Source organism: Carassius carassius, chromosome 16 (assembly GCF_963082965.1).
Source record: "Carassius carassius chromosome 16, fCarCar2.1, whole genome shotgun sequence".
Lineage (NCBI taxonomy): Eukaryota > Metazoa > Chordata > Actinopteri > Cypriniformes > Cyprinidae > Carassius > Carassius carassius.
Window position 1 is genome coordinate 19,762,006 of NC_081770.1, and position 17,903 is coordinate 19,779,908.

The window sequence follows — 17,903 nt, forward strand, 5'->3', positions numbered from 1 at the left end:
GGATGTTAAAGGTTCTTAATGGAACCATCAATGCCAATAAAGAACCTTAATTTTAGGAGTGTAGGTTGAACTAGTTTCATCTATTGTGGGTGAAAATTGCACTAATTCAGCAGCAGATTTTGGACATTCTGAGATTTGAAAAAGTTGTTACTGAGTCAACGAGGGCATGCGATTGACAAGTACACTCCCACGACTGAATGGATAAGAGTAGATGAATGCTGAGATTCATGAGAGAATGAATCACCATGTTCCAGAGTAAAGAGCAGACACACAGCCAGGAGAGACTGGAGCACAGTCAAGCGGAGCTCCCCCAGCATCCTAAAGAAGAAACACAAAGAAAAAGAGAGAGAACAGTGAATTGATTATACATTTTGGTCATGTCAAAACTAATTATGTTCAAACGATCAAAGACTGCAAGTGCATTTTCACTCTTTTCAGTTTATAGGAACCAAGTAACCCTTTCAAAGGCTTGATAGGTTACAGTATTCAAAGCAGGCCTCTCAAATCTCTTTATATCCTGTAAAAAAACATTTGTACTGAACTCAACCTGACTTCTCCACCATCTGGGTGTGTATGTTAAGCACAAAAATGTTCAGTTATTACTGAAGTTTAAAAAAAACACAGCATTTTTACCAGCCTTATTACAGAATGTAAACAGTAGTGAAATCACAACAAGGTTGCTTTTGTGAAACTTTTAAAGGCAAGCATATTTTATTGTTGTTGTTGTTGTTGTGGTAAATCAGTTGCAGATCAAGCAAGCAGATCAAATCTCAAGATAGAAAAACAGATCAAGATGGATAGAATGATAAACAGACGAACAGAACCCTGGAAAAATAGACAGGCATGTAGATAGAATGACAGACAGACTGATGAACAGAACAAAGGATAGATAAACACAGAATTGCAAACAGATCATCAGACAGAACAAAGAATTGACAAACAGAACGACAGACAGATCAACAGACTGAACAAAAGGACTATCGGAGCAACATAAAGGACCAAGGTCTGACAGACAGAATGACAGACAGATCGACAGGCAAAATAAAGGACTGACAGACAGAACAAAGGACTGACAGACAGAATGACAGGCAGAACAAAGGACTGACAGACAAAACGACAGACAGAACAAAGGACTGACAGACAGAATGACAGACAGATAAATAGACAGAACAAAGGACTGACAGACAGAACGACAGACAGAACAAAGGACTGACAGACAGACCAACAGACAGTTCGATAGACAGAACAAAGGACTGACAGACAGAACGACAGACAGAACAAAGGACTGACAGAGAGAACGACAGAGAACAAAGGACTGACAGTTCGACAGACAGATCTACAGACAGAACAAAGGACTGACAGACAGAATGACAGACAGAACAAAGGACTGACAGACAGAACAAAGGACTGACAGACCGATAGACAGAACAAAGGACTGACAGACAGAACAAAGGACTGACAGACAGAACGACAGAGAACAAAGGACTGACAGTTCGACAGACAGATCTACAGACAGAAAAAAGCACTGACAGACAGAACGACAAACAGAACAAAGGACTGACAGACAATGACAGAGAACAAAGGACTGACAGTTCGACAGACAGATCTACAGACAGAACAAAGGACTGACAGAGCTACAGACAGAACAAGAGTGACAGACAGATCTAAAGACAGAACAAATGACTGACAGAGCAACAGATAGAACAAAGGACACATAGACAGACTAAACGACAGACAGAGTGACAAACAGAAGAATGAACTGACAGAGCGACAGACAAAACAACAGATATAAAGACACACTGATCAACAGACAGAACAAAGGACTGACAGAGCAACAGAAAGAACAAAGGACTGACAGACAGAACGACGGACAGATTGACTGGCAGAGCGACAGAAAGAACAAAATACTGACAGAGCAACAGACAGAACAAGAGTGACAGACAGATCTACAGACAGAACAAAGGACTGACAGAGCTACAGACAGATTAACAGAACGGCAGACAGAATGAGAGACAAAACAAAGGATTGACAGATAGAATTACAGACCGACAGACAGACAGATCGACGGACAGAACAAAGGACTGACAGACAGACAGAATAGAATAAGAGACAGGTAGACAGAATAACAGAAAGATTGACAGAGCAAAAGATGGATAGACAGACAAAATGACAGAACAAAAGATAGATAAACAGACAGACAGACAGAAAGATAGAACAGTAAACAGGCAGGCAGAACAAAAGATTGAGAAGGATAGATGAAAACACAGGAGACAAATAGATAGACTGAGCAACACACACAATAGCAGAAAGAATGATAGACAGAACAAATGACAGGCAAATAGAACAACTGTTAAATAAAACAACATACAAATATACACACAGAAAAGCAGATAGATAGACAGACAGATAAGACAGAAAAACAGAACAACAGACAGACAGTTAGACAGAACAGATACAGACAGAATAAGACAAACAGAGAGAATGACAGACAGAACAAAAGAAATATAGACAGACACACAGAGAACGATCTCCCTGACCACCTGAGTTCCCATACTGAATATTGTGAATAATGTATTCTCAAATTTAATTATCTTTGATTTTGTCTGAAAAGTGAATAGATGCACATAAAAAGAATTTGCAACAAATAGATATAACAAATAACAACATTTCAATAAAGAAAGGCTTTTCGTCACCGACGAAGTATATGAATGTCTGACAGGCCCATTCTAGATTATTACAGGCAGAAAGTCTTTAGTTCAAACCAAGTGTGAGAGAGACAAAGAGCCAGTAGTAAATAATAGATGCTGCAGATCGGACTCGCTGTGGCCAAGGGCGAAACACAAGCCTCTGTCTGAGAGATTGGACACGGATAACCAGTGTACGTTACAGTGGACCACTCAACTGCTCTGAGTAAAAAGACGAGCACAAGGACAAAAAGAGAGATGAGCCATCCAGCGCATCAAAACGAATGAGACAGTCAGTTCATTTGCGGCCACACAGTCGATTAATCAAAATTAATTTGTTCTCATCTGATGGGTTAAATGAGCGGCATGTTAATTCATTCAAAGCTGGATCTTCCTTTCTGCATTGTTCTTCTCGATTCCTGATCATGTGACCTCCAGAAATCTCCATCTCAGCTGGGAATCATGGGAGTCTATCTCATAATTGTATCTGCAGGTTGGAGCCTTGCAGTTTTCGCTGGCTGTCACAGGCAGGTGACAGATGACACGCTGAAAACCTCCTACATGGAGGTAGGCGAGCAAACGCGTACACAAACAAACAGTAAGACAAACCCACACACATACTAAAAGAAGCGATACTCAAACAAAAGGAAGCCGACACGCTTGCAGATAAAGGATCTGGTGGAAGGTTTGGCGTATAAAAGCACACAGACACATTGAGTCTCTTAAAGCTCAGTCCATGAATCTGTTTGTATTGTCAAAGATTTTCTCTCACAAAGGTTTTTGAGGAGAAAAGCATGATTTTCGATGCTGCCCACCTCGTATTCACTGTGGGAAGGCGATTGTGCGCTGGCATGTGCTAATCCTGCTGTTGTCTTGCCCAGCCTGGGCTCTCTGAGCCTTGCAAAACATCCTGCCAGACCTCTGTAGACTCCCACAGCCTCCGGCCTCCCTCAACTCATCCAGAGTCTTGTTAGGGCTAAAGCAGGCATCAATACTGCCCATACCTGGGGTTTGTCCATGTGAGACTAAGTTAAGTTATCAGACAAACAGTTTTCACCTGGTGGACATTAAACAAGCCAAAAGAGTTACATTGACAAGAGAGAAAATGATATACAATCTGAATATTGTTAGAAAAGTTAGAATTCTAAATAAACAAATGTAAATAGTGACTATATACCTGTTAATGTAAATATATAGATACAATTCTGAAAATATAAATGTAAGTTTTGAATATACAGTAAAACATATTAATTAAAAAGAATGGGCCAATTCATCAGCCTTGGAAATACTCTGGTTCACAAATGTACACACACACACACACACACACACACACACACACACACACACACACATGATACATCCATAATTTGTATTTATATATTCAGGTGTGTATCCATATATTTAGAAAAAATAGTAATATTATATATATATATATATATATATATATATATATAGTAACTTATTTACTATATATATATATATATATATAGTAACTTATTTAGAATTTTAACTTTATATTTAGTTTTTTTTTCATTTTTAATAATTCTTTTCTGTTTGGCCATTCACAATACTAATATTCTAATACTCTTAAGGGCATAAAATTATATATATTCCTTATTAAAAAGAGAGGAAATTGCTTTGGATAAAAGTTTCTGTTAAATAAAAAAAAAAAAAATCAATATAAAATAAATAAATAAATAAACAAAAAAATAAGATAAAATAAAAATAAATGTGTGTAAAATACATTTATATAAAATAAAAAATATATATTTTTTGATTAATCTACAAATTAAAATAAAAATTGCTATTTTACATGAATATTATGTACATTAATTATTTATTTGGTGTTTTGTTTTTAATTTGGAGGCATTTTTCTCTGGACAAAATAAAAAAACAACAAAAACTGAGAATTGGGACAGTTATGAAAAATCTTTTACTTTCCATGTATTATGATTTGAGAAACAAATGAGAATGTTCTTTGATTTTTTCCCCCCCTTATGGGCAGAAACTCAAGGAGAGCAGTTTCAAAACATCTTAATGCATCTGTCATTGGCAGCCTTGCCACTGTGAGTTACTAGACAGTCATGACTCAAACTAAAGTGTCGCTCCCTCATAAACGCACACATATACGCCACACTTCAATAAAAACACTCACACAGGAGATATGAGCATCCTTTTTCCCAGAGTTTCCTGTAAATGTCTTTTACATGGTACATTTGCAAAGCAGGTCTTTTATCGGCTTCCCATGGAACGTTTATTGTATCTTTTCACTTTGTCTTGGAGAAATGCCATGATTTGTAGAGACAATTCATGAGTGGGTTAAAAGCTCACGTCTAAACCCACAGATCTCCATTTGTGATGCAACACAAACACATTGTGCCTTGAGGGGCAGCATAAATGCACCAAATAAACAAATAAATGAATCACAGCCATTCATTTCGGTGTGATTGTGTGCAACAGAAAAGAGCAAAAGAAAAGAATGTGCGCCACAATATGAGCAATAAAATGGAGAATTCTGTCTATTATTGTTAGGTTGATACAGATGGTGGGTCACCCAGTCTCTGTTAGCAATGACGCCAGTGTCAACACAGACAGGAAGTGTCAGTCACTCTGGGAAGTGACCTGGTCCTGGAGGTTGAGAAGAAAAGAGAAGAACAAAAGGAAGACAAAACAAAACAACAACAGACCAGCATTCATTTCCATGCCACTGCAGACTGATGAAAGCTCTGAACTCTCAGTGTGAGCAGCCTCTTGTGAAACTCTACCAACTCTAACCAGTTTAACCAAGATGATTTGCCTAGTATGGAAACAGCACCTGCAGCAATCGCAAAGATATACAAAGGGTAGAGTGAACTACCCGCCTCACTGCCTCCCTCCAGGAGATCTACACCAGGTGGTGCATGAGGAAAGCCTGCAAGATCATCAGTGACTCCAGCCACCAAAGCCATGGACTGTTCTCTCTGCTGCCCTCAGGCAGACGGTTACGCAAGATCCAATCACGCACAAGCCGACTGAGGGACTGCTTTTTCCATCAGACTATCAGGCTGCTAAACACTCAGAACTGACACTTACACAGCACACCACTCTGTGCATACCATTCATCATGCACTTTAACTCCACCACTACCAAGCTTACCAACTGAACTTCAATGTACTGTAGCATGCACTGCACTTTAACACAATAATACTTCTATTTACCAACCATCTCATTTACAACCAATCTGTGTACTTTAGTGGATTATGTGGATGGTTACGTGTATTATATATAAGCTATACGTGTATATATAATAGTTACTGTACTTAATAGTAAACTGTCTGTATTTGTAAAGTGTCTAAATGTGTGTAATGTTATTTGTTAAACGGGCCTATTGTATTTTGCACTGTCTTGAGCACACTCCCAAGATTTTCTCTCACCACGGCACACATGCTGTCGGTGATGTGACAATAAAAGTGATTCGATTTGATCTGATTCAAGATGATCTACCATTTTAAAATTAGGCACATTAGTTGCTAGTGTGCATGAACATCCATCCTGACAACTATATAGACAGAATGACCGATCAATAGAATGACAGACAGAACAAAGAACAAAACTAATGATAAATCAATAGACGGATAGAACAGACGATAGAAAGAAAACAATAGAGAGAACACAAGAATGATAGACAGAATGGCTAAGGATACAAACAAAAGAATGATTATTACGTAAAATAAAATTATATCGAAAGATTGAAAAATAGAACAATCAATAGTGTATATAAAAAAAAATTATCGGCAGATTTATAGAACTACAGAATGACAGACAATACAAATAAACGAACGAACCAACGAAGGAATGAGTGAACAAACGAGAGATAGATAGATTTATTAAATGTCAGAATTATAAAATGTCAGAACAAGTAAAAGAAAACAATACAACGACACATAAAATAATCAAACGACAGTGCATACAAACAATAGACAGAATAAACGAATGAGTGAATTATAGATAGATAGATAGATAGATAGATAGATAGATAGATAGATAGATAGATAGATAGATAGATAGATAGATAGATAGATGAAGCAGTGAAAAATACAATGAATAAACGATCAATAGATGATCCAAAATGGCTACTAATAAACTACCAAGATCAACAGAGGCAGGATTTAATGGGTGAAATCCAATGGAGAGAAAGAAAGAGGCAGAGAGAAAAAAAAAAACTTTCGTAACAATTTTGGAATCGGATTGTGTGAACCCCTTTACCACAGTTAAAAAGTACAGCAACTCTAATTTACACATTCAATAGAACAAATGAAAATATGAACCAGTCTGTCATTTGGAACATATAGAGTGGCGCGCAGAAGCTGGATACTGAAGCTGAGGCTTCTGCCATCTGGGACGAGACTCTTTCTGCAGACGCATTCAGACTAGTCACTCCAGCACGCCATATGGTCTGACGCACAACACCGGGGATATTCCATTCCCTGACCAGCGAGGAATGGATGAATATTTAAGATGTTTGCACACATTACTGGCATCTTAGTCAAAAATTTGATTCGAGTGGATTGAAATATAACAGTCTGCATCCCACCCCATTACTGGTCTTTCCAGCATATGAACATGCAGGTGTGTCCTGCATTCGTCTGGCAGCATTACGCATGTGTTTGTGTGTGTGTGTGTGTGTGTGTGTGTGTGTATACTCTTTTCACTGAAAAGATGCAATTAAGCAGGAGACGGGCAGGAGGCGGTCGACACATTAACACTGCGCTAGTGCACGGATGCTGTCACCCACAGACACGAGCTGAAGTGGTTTTCACACATCCCGTTCCGTGATCTCAATGAGCATTGATTGCCTTTAATGTAGCAGGATGCTGCCAGCATGCGAATGAAGGAACGGGAGTTCGCTTTCACCAAGAGAGTGTCAAAATGTCTGTTCATTTCACTTGTTTCCCTTTCGTCCTTATGATGTTCAGAGACCTGTCTCTTACCCTGCTGAGTTAAAAAAAAAGTTTGAATGAAAAAGCACTGAAAATAGTATGCCAGAGTGTGCACCCTAATATAGTACGCAACATAAGAATTAGTGCAAGTATTGAAAAGAGCATGTCAAAGTGTGCTATTATGCAGGACTTTATACTATTTCTATGAAGTATGAAAACCTAAAGATAGTATGCAAACTCTTACAAGTAAAAAGTGCATGTATGCATGCACACTGTAATACACTGGCATCCAATTTAAACATACACTGTCAGAAGTAACTACAGTAGTTACATGAAATGGCATTATGTAATTTAATTACAAAATAAATGTAACTATAATCCGTTACAGTTACCGAGAAAATAAATGTGTAATTAAATTACAGTTACTTATGAAAATGTTAACGATTACAAAGGGGGTAATATTATGCAAGTGTGCATGTGTTTTTGTAAGAAACTATAAAGATAGTATGCAAACCAAGACATCACACAGAAAGCATGTATAAATGCACACTTTGAAAACACCAAAAAATTGAGGGGCACAGAAAAAGCTGGGCTCAGGATGTTTGAAACATGGATTCAAACTTGCATTTCCCAAATGAGCACCAAAGCTCAGTGCATCTGACGTACGGACCACTAAGCCACCACTCATTCATCTAAACCCAAATTAAAGCATAATATTGATTTCAGTTAACATGCACCGCTGAGTAATTTGCTTTTTATAGATCCTAGAAAGAACATCAAGGACAAATTGTGACATCAGACATCCTCCCAACTGCTACCTATAAGTGATTGACTATACCTTTTCCTTCATTCAAACGGGCCATCCAGCACCTAATTGAGCTTGGCTATAACCGCGTAACTGGTGGAGGGAGCTGACTTGTCTCCAAGAGGACCGAAAGAAACGAGTCTCTCCATCTCAGTGTCTCGAAGCCGAAGCTGTAGCTTTGAAAAATGAGGTGAAAGAGAGCTTACATAGCGAGAGCTTGGCAACAGCAAATTCAAACATTTCCTGCTTTTAATTTGCGCTTTCAGGCACTCCGACACTTTTGACAGGCGACAACGAGAAATATTTAACTTGCTCTACTGTGCATCAAGGTCCCTTTGGCTGCTCCCTGTGGAATCAAAAATGACTAGAAAAGCACCGTGAGACATGTTGACGTCGAGAAGTTAGTACAAATGATATGTGTGTACTTTGAGCGTCACGTGCTTGACCGATCAATAAAAAGCACAGATGAAGTCGACCGCAGAAATTCGGTAGGTTTCAGTACTGAACCGCTGTGGGAGATAATGACCAACAACAAATAGCAGATATACATGACCCAGCTCTGGCTGTTTCTGACTGGGAACTGTAAAGATGCCTCAGTTAATCAAAGTTCCTAGACTGTCGGCTTTGACTCACATCTAGGAAACGCGCATCAGAAACTTTGGCTTTGAACCCAGGGCCACGCTTTCCAGAGCACACATGAAAAACCTGAAGAAAAAAAACCTTTGTACAACAGGAAACTTGTGTTATGTTGCCAAATTCGGCAGATGCAAGACAGAAATTGACAAAAACGCCATTGCAGCAGACATCAGGCAAAGATTACGGCATTTGTTATGTGCAAGGCCTGGCAGCATCGGCCTATCGATACCACCCAAGTTTCTGGATCCTTTTGTGAACTTCCTTATAAATGAAGGCACCTTTTTATACCAAGTTAGAATTTTTGGCATGAGAAAAATGCTAAGCAAAACATCACCTCTATGAACTACAGGTTTAGTAATTCAATAATCTGTCACTTTAACGATAACGTCCATCTGTGATTTTTTTTAGCTGTGGTGTGGACTTTGCTATTGTTTATTGTAGAGTTCAAATGATTAATAAAACTTTATGGTCATTGGTGTGAACTTGCCTTTAAAGCTTGTAATGGGAAAGAAAGAGATCCAGGCAGAAAAAAGTGAAGCACACAGAACAAGAAAGAAGGGGCTTGAGAGATATGCAGCATGCTGGCAGGAGAAACGCTTTTATTAAACTATCCTTTTTCCCTCTCACTGATTGTGTTTACATGTGCAAAATACTGAAAAAAACACAACTCATCAAACCCAACAGTGCAAAGAAAATTTGTAATATTTGTGAGATTTTGAAATGGTTAGGTTTGTCTCCAGTTTGAAGTCAAAAAGTCCCAAAGAGACATAAATCTGTTTGCCAATCAGATTTTGAGGAAACCATTCATAACATTTACAAAATAATAATAATAAAAAAATAAAAAAAATCGCTGTTATTTTGTTATTAAGTTGCTTAATACAAAACCAACTGTATTTTATAAAGTGCTATGTAAATGTGAAAGGTTTTTAGGTGGACTCTACTCTATCTTGCTTTTAAATGTAATAAAGTGAGTGACGACTATGGTTGTCAAGCTCTAAAACAACAAAAAGCACCTTACAAGACTAAAACACAAGTCATTACTTACCGGAAAATCACTCATGAGAGATGTACAGTAGCAAAGTCCCAATCATGAACAAACTGTCCTTTCTGATTCAAATCTTTCTAATGAGACAGCAGATCCAGATCACAATGATGATTTGTTCATAAACTCTCACTGGAGGGGAGGTTTTAGTTAAAAAATTACTTACATTTAGTCTGTTCCTCATGAAAATTTACCTTCAAAGGAATATACTGTATGTGATCCTGGACCACAAAACCAGTTATAAGTAGTGTAGGTATATTTGTAACAATAGCCAAAAATACACTGTATGAGTCAAAATTATAAAAAAAAAAATTTAATATAAAAAATCATTAGGATATTCATGTTATTCCATGAAGACATTACGTAAATTTCCAACCGTAAATATACAAAAATCTGATTTTTGATTAGTAATATGCATTGCTAAGTGCTTCATTTGGACCGATTTAGATTTTTTTTGCACCCTCAGATTCCAGGTTTCTGTCAAATATCGTCCTGTCCTAACAAACCATACATCAATGGAAAGTTTATTTTTTCAGCGTTCAGCTGTGTCAATATGTATAATTCTCAGTTTTAAAAAATTGATCCTTATGACTGGTTTTGTGGTCCAGGGTAACATGTCATATGAACCACTTTATTGCTTTGAAATATTATAAAAGCGAGTGACGACTGGAGCTGTTAAGCTCTAAAATGACAAAAAAAAAAAAAAAAAAAAGTCTGTCTGACATTCTAGGCTAATCATCTAGAGTGGGATAAAAAAGACAGAAATTTAAGCAATTATCTACTGAAAATTGTTCCTCAGACCCAATACATTTCTTTTTCATCAAATCTTTCTAATGAATAACTTTGATAATGCATTCATGAATCAGACTCTCACTGAAGGGGAAGGTTTCAGCTAATTTCAGCTTAAGTTTGTTCCTCACGAAAAGCTGTCATTTGGCCTTCAAGAGAATATAATGGCATAAGCTCTGTTTTGATGATAGCTTTAAGGTGTTTTTGTCTTCTTCAGACTTCATTCACTTCAATTATATGGAAACGAGCGCCACTTTTCGGGTTCAAATGAAAAAAGAAAGTGGTACGAGTTTGGAAACGACACAAAGGTTTGCAAATGATGTTGATGAACTATTCCTGTAAGTACAATCGGTGTAATTCCACGCACACTCATTGTTTGTGTTTATCGAATGTGGGAGCCACACACTGTGATTGAGCCACTGGAGTGCCAGTGCCAGCTTTGTCTTGCTGGTGCATTGAATCCCACAAACTGGCAGGAACAATGGAGCATGTAGGTGTGTGCGAGTGTTTATACAAGCAGGGCTCTCTGAACAGGTGTCAGAACAGCTTTTATCCATTCAGCTCGCTCCACTTCTCCGGATCCCTTTATGGAACACTACTCAGCCCAGCTATTAACTGGGAAGCATATGGCGAGCCAACTGCGTGTCCCCCTAAAAATCCGCACAAAACTAATCGAAATCCCACCAAAACACAAAGGAATTCCCCTCTGACCTCTGACACGCGCTGACAGATGAGTCCAGCCACCCTGAAAATGACATTCGCACACGTCCGCCTCTCTACACCAAGTCACATGTTTCTCATGCTGAATAGTTGCTCTGTGCGACAGCTTTGAATTGTTTTCCATGAATTTGTGACACGTCGGGTGAACATTTGACATCAAAAAGAAGCGGACCAGAAATTGAACTGCAGTTTTGATACGACAAGCAAGAAGACTCGGGCAGGAAATAACTAAGTCTAACCGGATCTTATTTTGACACCGTGCTGCTGACATAACAAAATATAAAATGATGCATTATATATATTTATCGAGCACTACTGCGGCAAGCGCTTCGATTCAATTTTCTCAGCGACATGCGTTCGGGGAGAAAAAGAGCTGGCAGCGGAAAGACAAACAGTCCAAGAGAAACAAAGTGATAGATTCGGAAGGAAGAAAGGTAACAGAAAGAGAGAAAGGGAGATAAGAAGACAGTTTATATAACCATGCGTGAAAAAAAACTAACAAATAAACTCATTATCATTATCATTGTCATTATCACTTAAAAAATCATTCATAAGAAAAGTACCAATGTTCAGATTATCAACTAATTGTTCTTTTGAGTCAAATGGTTCAAAATCCTCAAAAGGGTAATTAAATGTAACCAATCATGTAAAAATGTTTTACCACATTTTATCAACCTTTCATAATTGCCTTATCTTTTAAATAACTGAGGAGTTTTATGATCAGTGAATGTTATCAGCAGACGAGAGTCCAATTGGATGACTACAGGAACTCATCCAAGGGGATTTCATTTAATAGTTAATCTATCGCCACAAAAAAAAAAAAAAAGAAAGTCTAGAACAGACAATTCTTGAAAATATTTCAATCAAGCATGTCAGAATCATAATAATAAGTGTCCGTCAAAATATAACATACAACAATGTTCACTAACCCATCAAAGTTCAATTGGATTGGTGTTTATTCTCTATAGAACGAAGTGTTAAGGATTTTGCTCAGCTCCCTGCTCATTCTGATTCTATTCCAGTGAGTTAAGAACAGTTTCAAATGCACATGTGTTTTCAGTATTATATATGTTACCATCTTTGACAGACAGCATGTTGAAACTGCTCAGGCTGGCATTTTCTCCTTCCTCTCTGAAATCGGTGGTGGAGTCAAAATAGTGTATATTTTTCAGGAAATGTGTGTACTCCCAGGACCTCTGTTTCTAGTAAATACTAGTGTATTCTGCATGTTATTTTTTTGGCAGACATTGATGTTGCGAGTTTCATATGATGTGGATTTGAAAACAGACGGATCGTAAGGTAATGATTATTTATTTCTCAGCCGGTAAGTTTCCAAGTGAAGTGACTGATGCCCATGAGTTTCAAAGGTTTAAGTTCTAAAGGTTTTGACGGACATGACAACATGATTTTTGGATCATTATAAAATGAGCTGGAGACTTTCGAAATTACATGTTACTCAGAGATTGATAAGTTTGATTTGTCAAAAATTTAACATTCAGCTGTTGCAAATTTGTTGACTTGAAAATCTTCTCTTTTTTAACAGGAAAGTGATGGATTTGATGCACAACGTTGTTTTTATTGTCTCTTATAAAAAAAATGGTTAAGTCCATGATGCAGATGTTGCTGTACATAATAGTGAACATTACTTTTTAAAACGGTTGTTCCGTTATTACCCCTTGGCAGATTTTTAACTCAAATCACCGTTTAGGATTCAAAATGATTCAGTTCTCAAGTTCAATGACTCAAAGATCCTGTTAACATCTCACTTGAGCAAAAGATTTAGGTAAATAACCACTTAAACACATGGAGTGAATGAACAGCGAAACATTTAACATCTAAAAAAGAAGCGGACCAGAAATTGAATTGCAATTTTGACAAGCGAGATGATTCGGGCAGAAAATAAAGTCTAACCGGATCTTACTTTGACACCGTGCTGCTGACATAACAAAATATAAAAACAATGCATTATATATATTCTTCGAGAACTACTGCGGCAAGCTCGTGGATTCAATTTTCTCAGCGACATTGAAAAACAGCTGGCAGCGGAAAGACAAACAATCCAAGAGAAACAAAGTGATGGCTTTGGAGGGAAAAAAGGGTAGCATAAAAAGACAAGAGAAAGGCAGACAGAAAGCCAAAGGAATCAAGATTATCACTCAAATAGCTTTATCAAGAAGTTGCACGGTCTGTTTGTGTTAGTGCTCATTAAAATAGTCACACTTTAAGCTTTTAATGAGTCTTGAAGCTGGAGATGTCTGAGGTGTTAAAGGGGGATTTTCAAATGAAAACAAAAGGTGAGAAAGCAGACAAGAGAAACAAAAAATTCTGAAAGAACAAAATCGCTCAAAAGTGTAAGGGTCACACCAATATTCCTTTGTCTCAGTCAGACATAATGGACTCCTGGTGCCATATTGATTCAGAAGCATCGACTCGTTGCAAAAAAGAGAGCAGCAGCGTGAGCTCCATTTGCAGCTCTTTATTTACTTATCTCCAGCGGTTTGACGTAAAACCTAATAAGAGCGTCCAACAACGTAACGCTTTCTGATTTTTGAGGACGTATGGCTAACCGCCAGGAGCAACACTGTCAAAATAAAACCCACGTCTTGGGTTTTCCCAGCATTCCTTTGTACTGCACTGGAGCACAATTCATTGGTCGCTTCAAGGATGGTTCACCCAAAAATGTCAAATCTGGCACGATTTACTCCCATTCGTGTTGTTCCAAAGCTTTTATTTCCTATTAATCCTTATTAAGGAGATATTTAGGAGATTGTTCATGCTGCTCATTTCCACCCTATAAAGCCTAATGTATCATATTTGATATACAAATCTAATACCTCAAAACTGCTGAAAAACCTAATCTACTGTACTACATGCCTTGTGTCGTCTAATTGATCATTTATACTTTTTTATCAAGTAAAAAGTGCTTTAGTATCATTTCCTTTTAAATCCTGATGGATTTTAGAAGTAAATTTAACTTTTATATTGTTATAAATATTTTAATATGAACACTTTTGACTATTCGACTATCCATACATAATTTCGTAGAAAAATCATGCTGACATGTGACTGTAAAATATGAAACATCAGGCTTTTGAGGAACGTTCTCACAACAAACGCTATAGAGCTTTGATTATAAAACTAAGCATTTAAAAATCATCTTACTAAGACTTATTACTGGGAGATATAAGGTGACAACTGATATTTACATGCATTTTATATAAGGAGTCTGTTAACCGGTTTATAATCTCATTGATTTACATAAGCTATCAGAAATCATCTCAAATGTGACACTTGACAACTTTTTTTAATATATATATATATATATATATATATATATATATACTTTTTCTGATTATTGTTTAATTCATAAGGATCACATTTTTGACCCTTTGTTGAGGCCTGACAGCCTTTGGTCATTGTTTTCATTGGTAAGAGCGACATGAACATTCTTCAAAACATCTTTTGTGTTCCACTGTATAAAGAAAATCATGTTTTTGAATGACTGAAATGTAATTTTTAGGTGAACTATATGACAAAACATGCCATCTTATGGACCTTATGCAGTGCAAGTAAGTCACTGGAAATCCAGGGCACTATTTCTGGCTTTTTTGAGAGAATCTTGACTGCTGGCTTTTGTTCCCAGGGGCACAATTTAACCAGACTTCTGTGTCCAAATCTTCTGCGCTGGGGTGTCAATACGAGTTTTTGCCTCAGTATGTTTTTTGTTTTTTTTGTAGCCACACAGCAAAGAAATCCAAGTAATTAGATTTAAACAGTTCAAAAGAGTCTCAAAATTAGTGACCAGAATCCCAGTCTCCAATGTATTTATCAGTTCTGCCTGCTAACAGAGATGAGATGGGGGTGAAGGGGAGCGGAAAAGAGAGAGGGGGCGGCTTTTAAAAGAGTCCAACAAGTTAATACAAAATTTGTGCTGAAGAAAACACCTATTGCAACTTGTGCATCTACAGACTTGTCCTAGTTAAATTCCTTATGATTGATTTTCCAATAGGTGTATAACCAATATTCTCTCAATATTCTCAATATTCTATTCTCTAAACACCATGGCGAAACACAGACGTGGAATACTCTTTGCATTAAGAATAAAAGCTGATGGAAATATGCACCAAAAAAAAACAAAAAAAAAAAAAACGAAATAAATGTACTAAAACGTGCACATGATTGCAATTTCATTCTCTCGATTTGTTAAATAGTGCATACAATTTATATATATATATATATATATATATATATATATATAAATAAAATAAAGGTCAGTGAATATAAAAATAAATACATAATTGCAAACATAAAATGTAATAAAAATAATATAAAACAAATATTAAAAATTACAAAATCAAATAATATATAAAAAAACATCATCAAAATGTAAATATAAAATAAATGTAAATATAAAAAAATAATACAATAAAAAGCAAATAAAACTATATAAATGGAAAAGGCAATACATTCAAAAGCCGACAAATACCATTAATAAATATATGAATAAAAAGTCAGCAAATAAAAGTAAATACATAAAAATAATTTATATAAAAAATAATGTATAAAACAAATATGCAATAAATGAAAAAGCAATAAATGCATAAATACCGTAAAGAAATAAAAAATGAAAATAGTAATACATATAAAAATAAATATGAATACAAATAGTATATGTAAATATTACTAATAATTAAATATTAATACATATAACAAGCGAATAAAAATAAATACATAAATGTAAATATAAAATATACATAATGTATAAAACAAATATAAAATAAATGTAAAAACAAATATAAATACATACATTATAAAAATATAATCCAAATGCAATTATAAAAATTTAAAGTCAGCAAATAAATAAATAATTAACCATTAGCTTAGGCAGTTCATTCTTGGTTTATTTTCTGGCACTTAATATAAGTACAGATGTTTGTAGCAGAGTACACGTGCACTATTGTGTTGACTTTTCCTTAACATCTGTTAAGATAATTTTGTTATGGTTTGTGTCAAGAAACAGAAGGTCTTTCAAACACATTTTTTGGGATACTCATCAAATCTCTTCACATATTCGAGAAGTAGACACAGAGTGTCCGGGAAACAACAACGGAGCAAGAAGGAGTAACAAATTCTTTGCAAACGCATCTCAAGGGCTTCATCACAGTTGCTCGCAACAAAAATGGTAATGAACAAATCTGCAAACATGAAAACTGGTTTCTCAACGAATCTAAATGCTGCGAAATCACTTTATTCAGAGCTCTACATCTTTTTTAACAATGTGCAGAGTCTGTTTTATCGGAGCAGGGAATAATTCAATACGCTGTGTCCTCGTTTATCTCTTTACTGTATCCCGACTGCTGCTTTTCAAGCGAATGAATATTAAAGACGCCTCTCTATCATTTTATGTGCCTCTTTACTTTACAACACAGGAAGGATATTACACGGATGACCATAAAAATCTTAGGACCTGACATAAAGTTTTTATTTGACTCCTTATATGCAAACAAAATGGGATTTAGAAGATGGGGAAGAAAGAAAAGGAAGTTTTAGATTCAATGGAGTTTTTCTATTAAAGCAAAAAAGAAGAAATACACCTCATGTTTTATGCTATATCATATTTCAACCAACAAAGAAAAGGGAATTCCAGAGAATAATTTACAGAGGAGTGCAACTTCAGTATTAGACAAATGAATTCATTATGCTTCTGTCTGAATTCTCATTTGGAATGTTTCATCTACTAATTACAATGGATGGAATATATTTGCTTACTCTTTGGATTTTTAATATGGCATTAGATAAATATCAATATGGTACAAGATTATCATATTTAAATCAATGTGATAAACATGTAAGGGCAAACGTGATCTAAAAGTAAAATTAAACAATAAAAAAATTTAAATATTAAAAAAACAAATGCAAACAAAGTAATACAAATGAATAATATATTTAAAAATATATATAAAATGAATGAAAAAAGCAAATAAAAATATATTTTTAAAGAAATTGTGAAATTACTCTTAATAAGTTGATGTGAAATTGTATAAGTTTCTTGATTTTAATTAATTTGACATGCTTGATTAATGACATTTTATTTACCCATTAAAAAGGAGTCCAGGAATTTCAACTGAAAAAGAGCAGAATCCAGACAAATTAAAATGGAATTTGGAAAAAACATAAAACGGAATATACACACATACACATCTATATATATATATATATATATATATATATATTAACACTTTTACTTTTAAAACACTTACCATTTAAAACTACATAGGCTACGTTCACACTGCAGGGCTTAATGCTCA

At 35.8% G+C, this 17,903-nt stretch overlaps 1 protein-coding gene across 3 annotated transcripts in view; it reads right to left on the reverse strand.

The window, feature by feature from the left end:
- The window catches only part of LOC132159829 (neurocan core protein-like), a 127,759-nt gene that overhangs the window by 93,921 nt on the left and 15,935 nt on the right, over positions 1-17,903 (reverse strand). For all 3 annotated transcript variants that reach the window (XM_059569453.1, XM_059569452.1, XM_059569454.1), the window contains exon 2: positions 245-318. In XM_059569453.1, the coding sequence (XP_059425436.1) occupies positions 245-317 (73 nt within the window). In that variant the 5' untranslated portion in view covers position 318. The remainder of the gene's footprint in view (positions 1-244; positions 319-17,903) is intronic.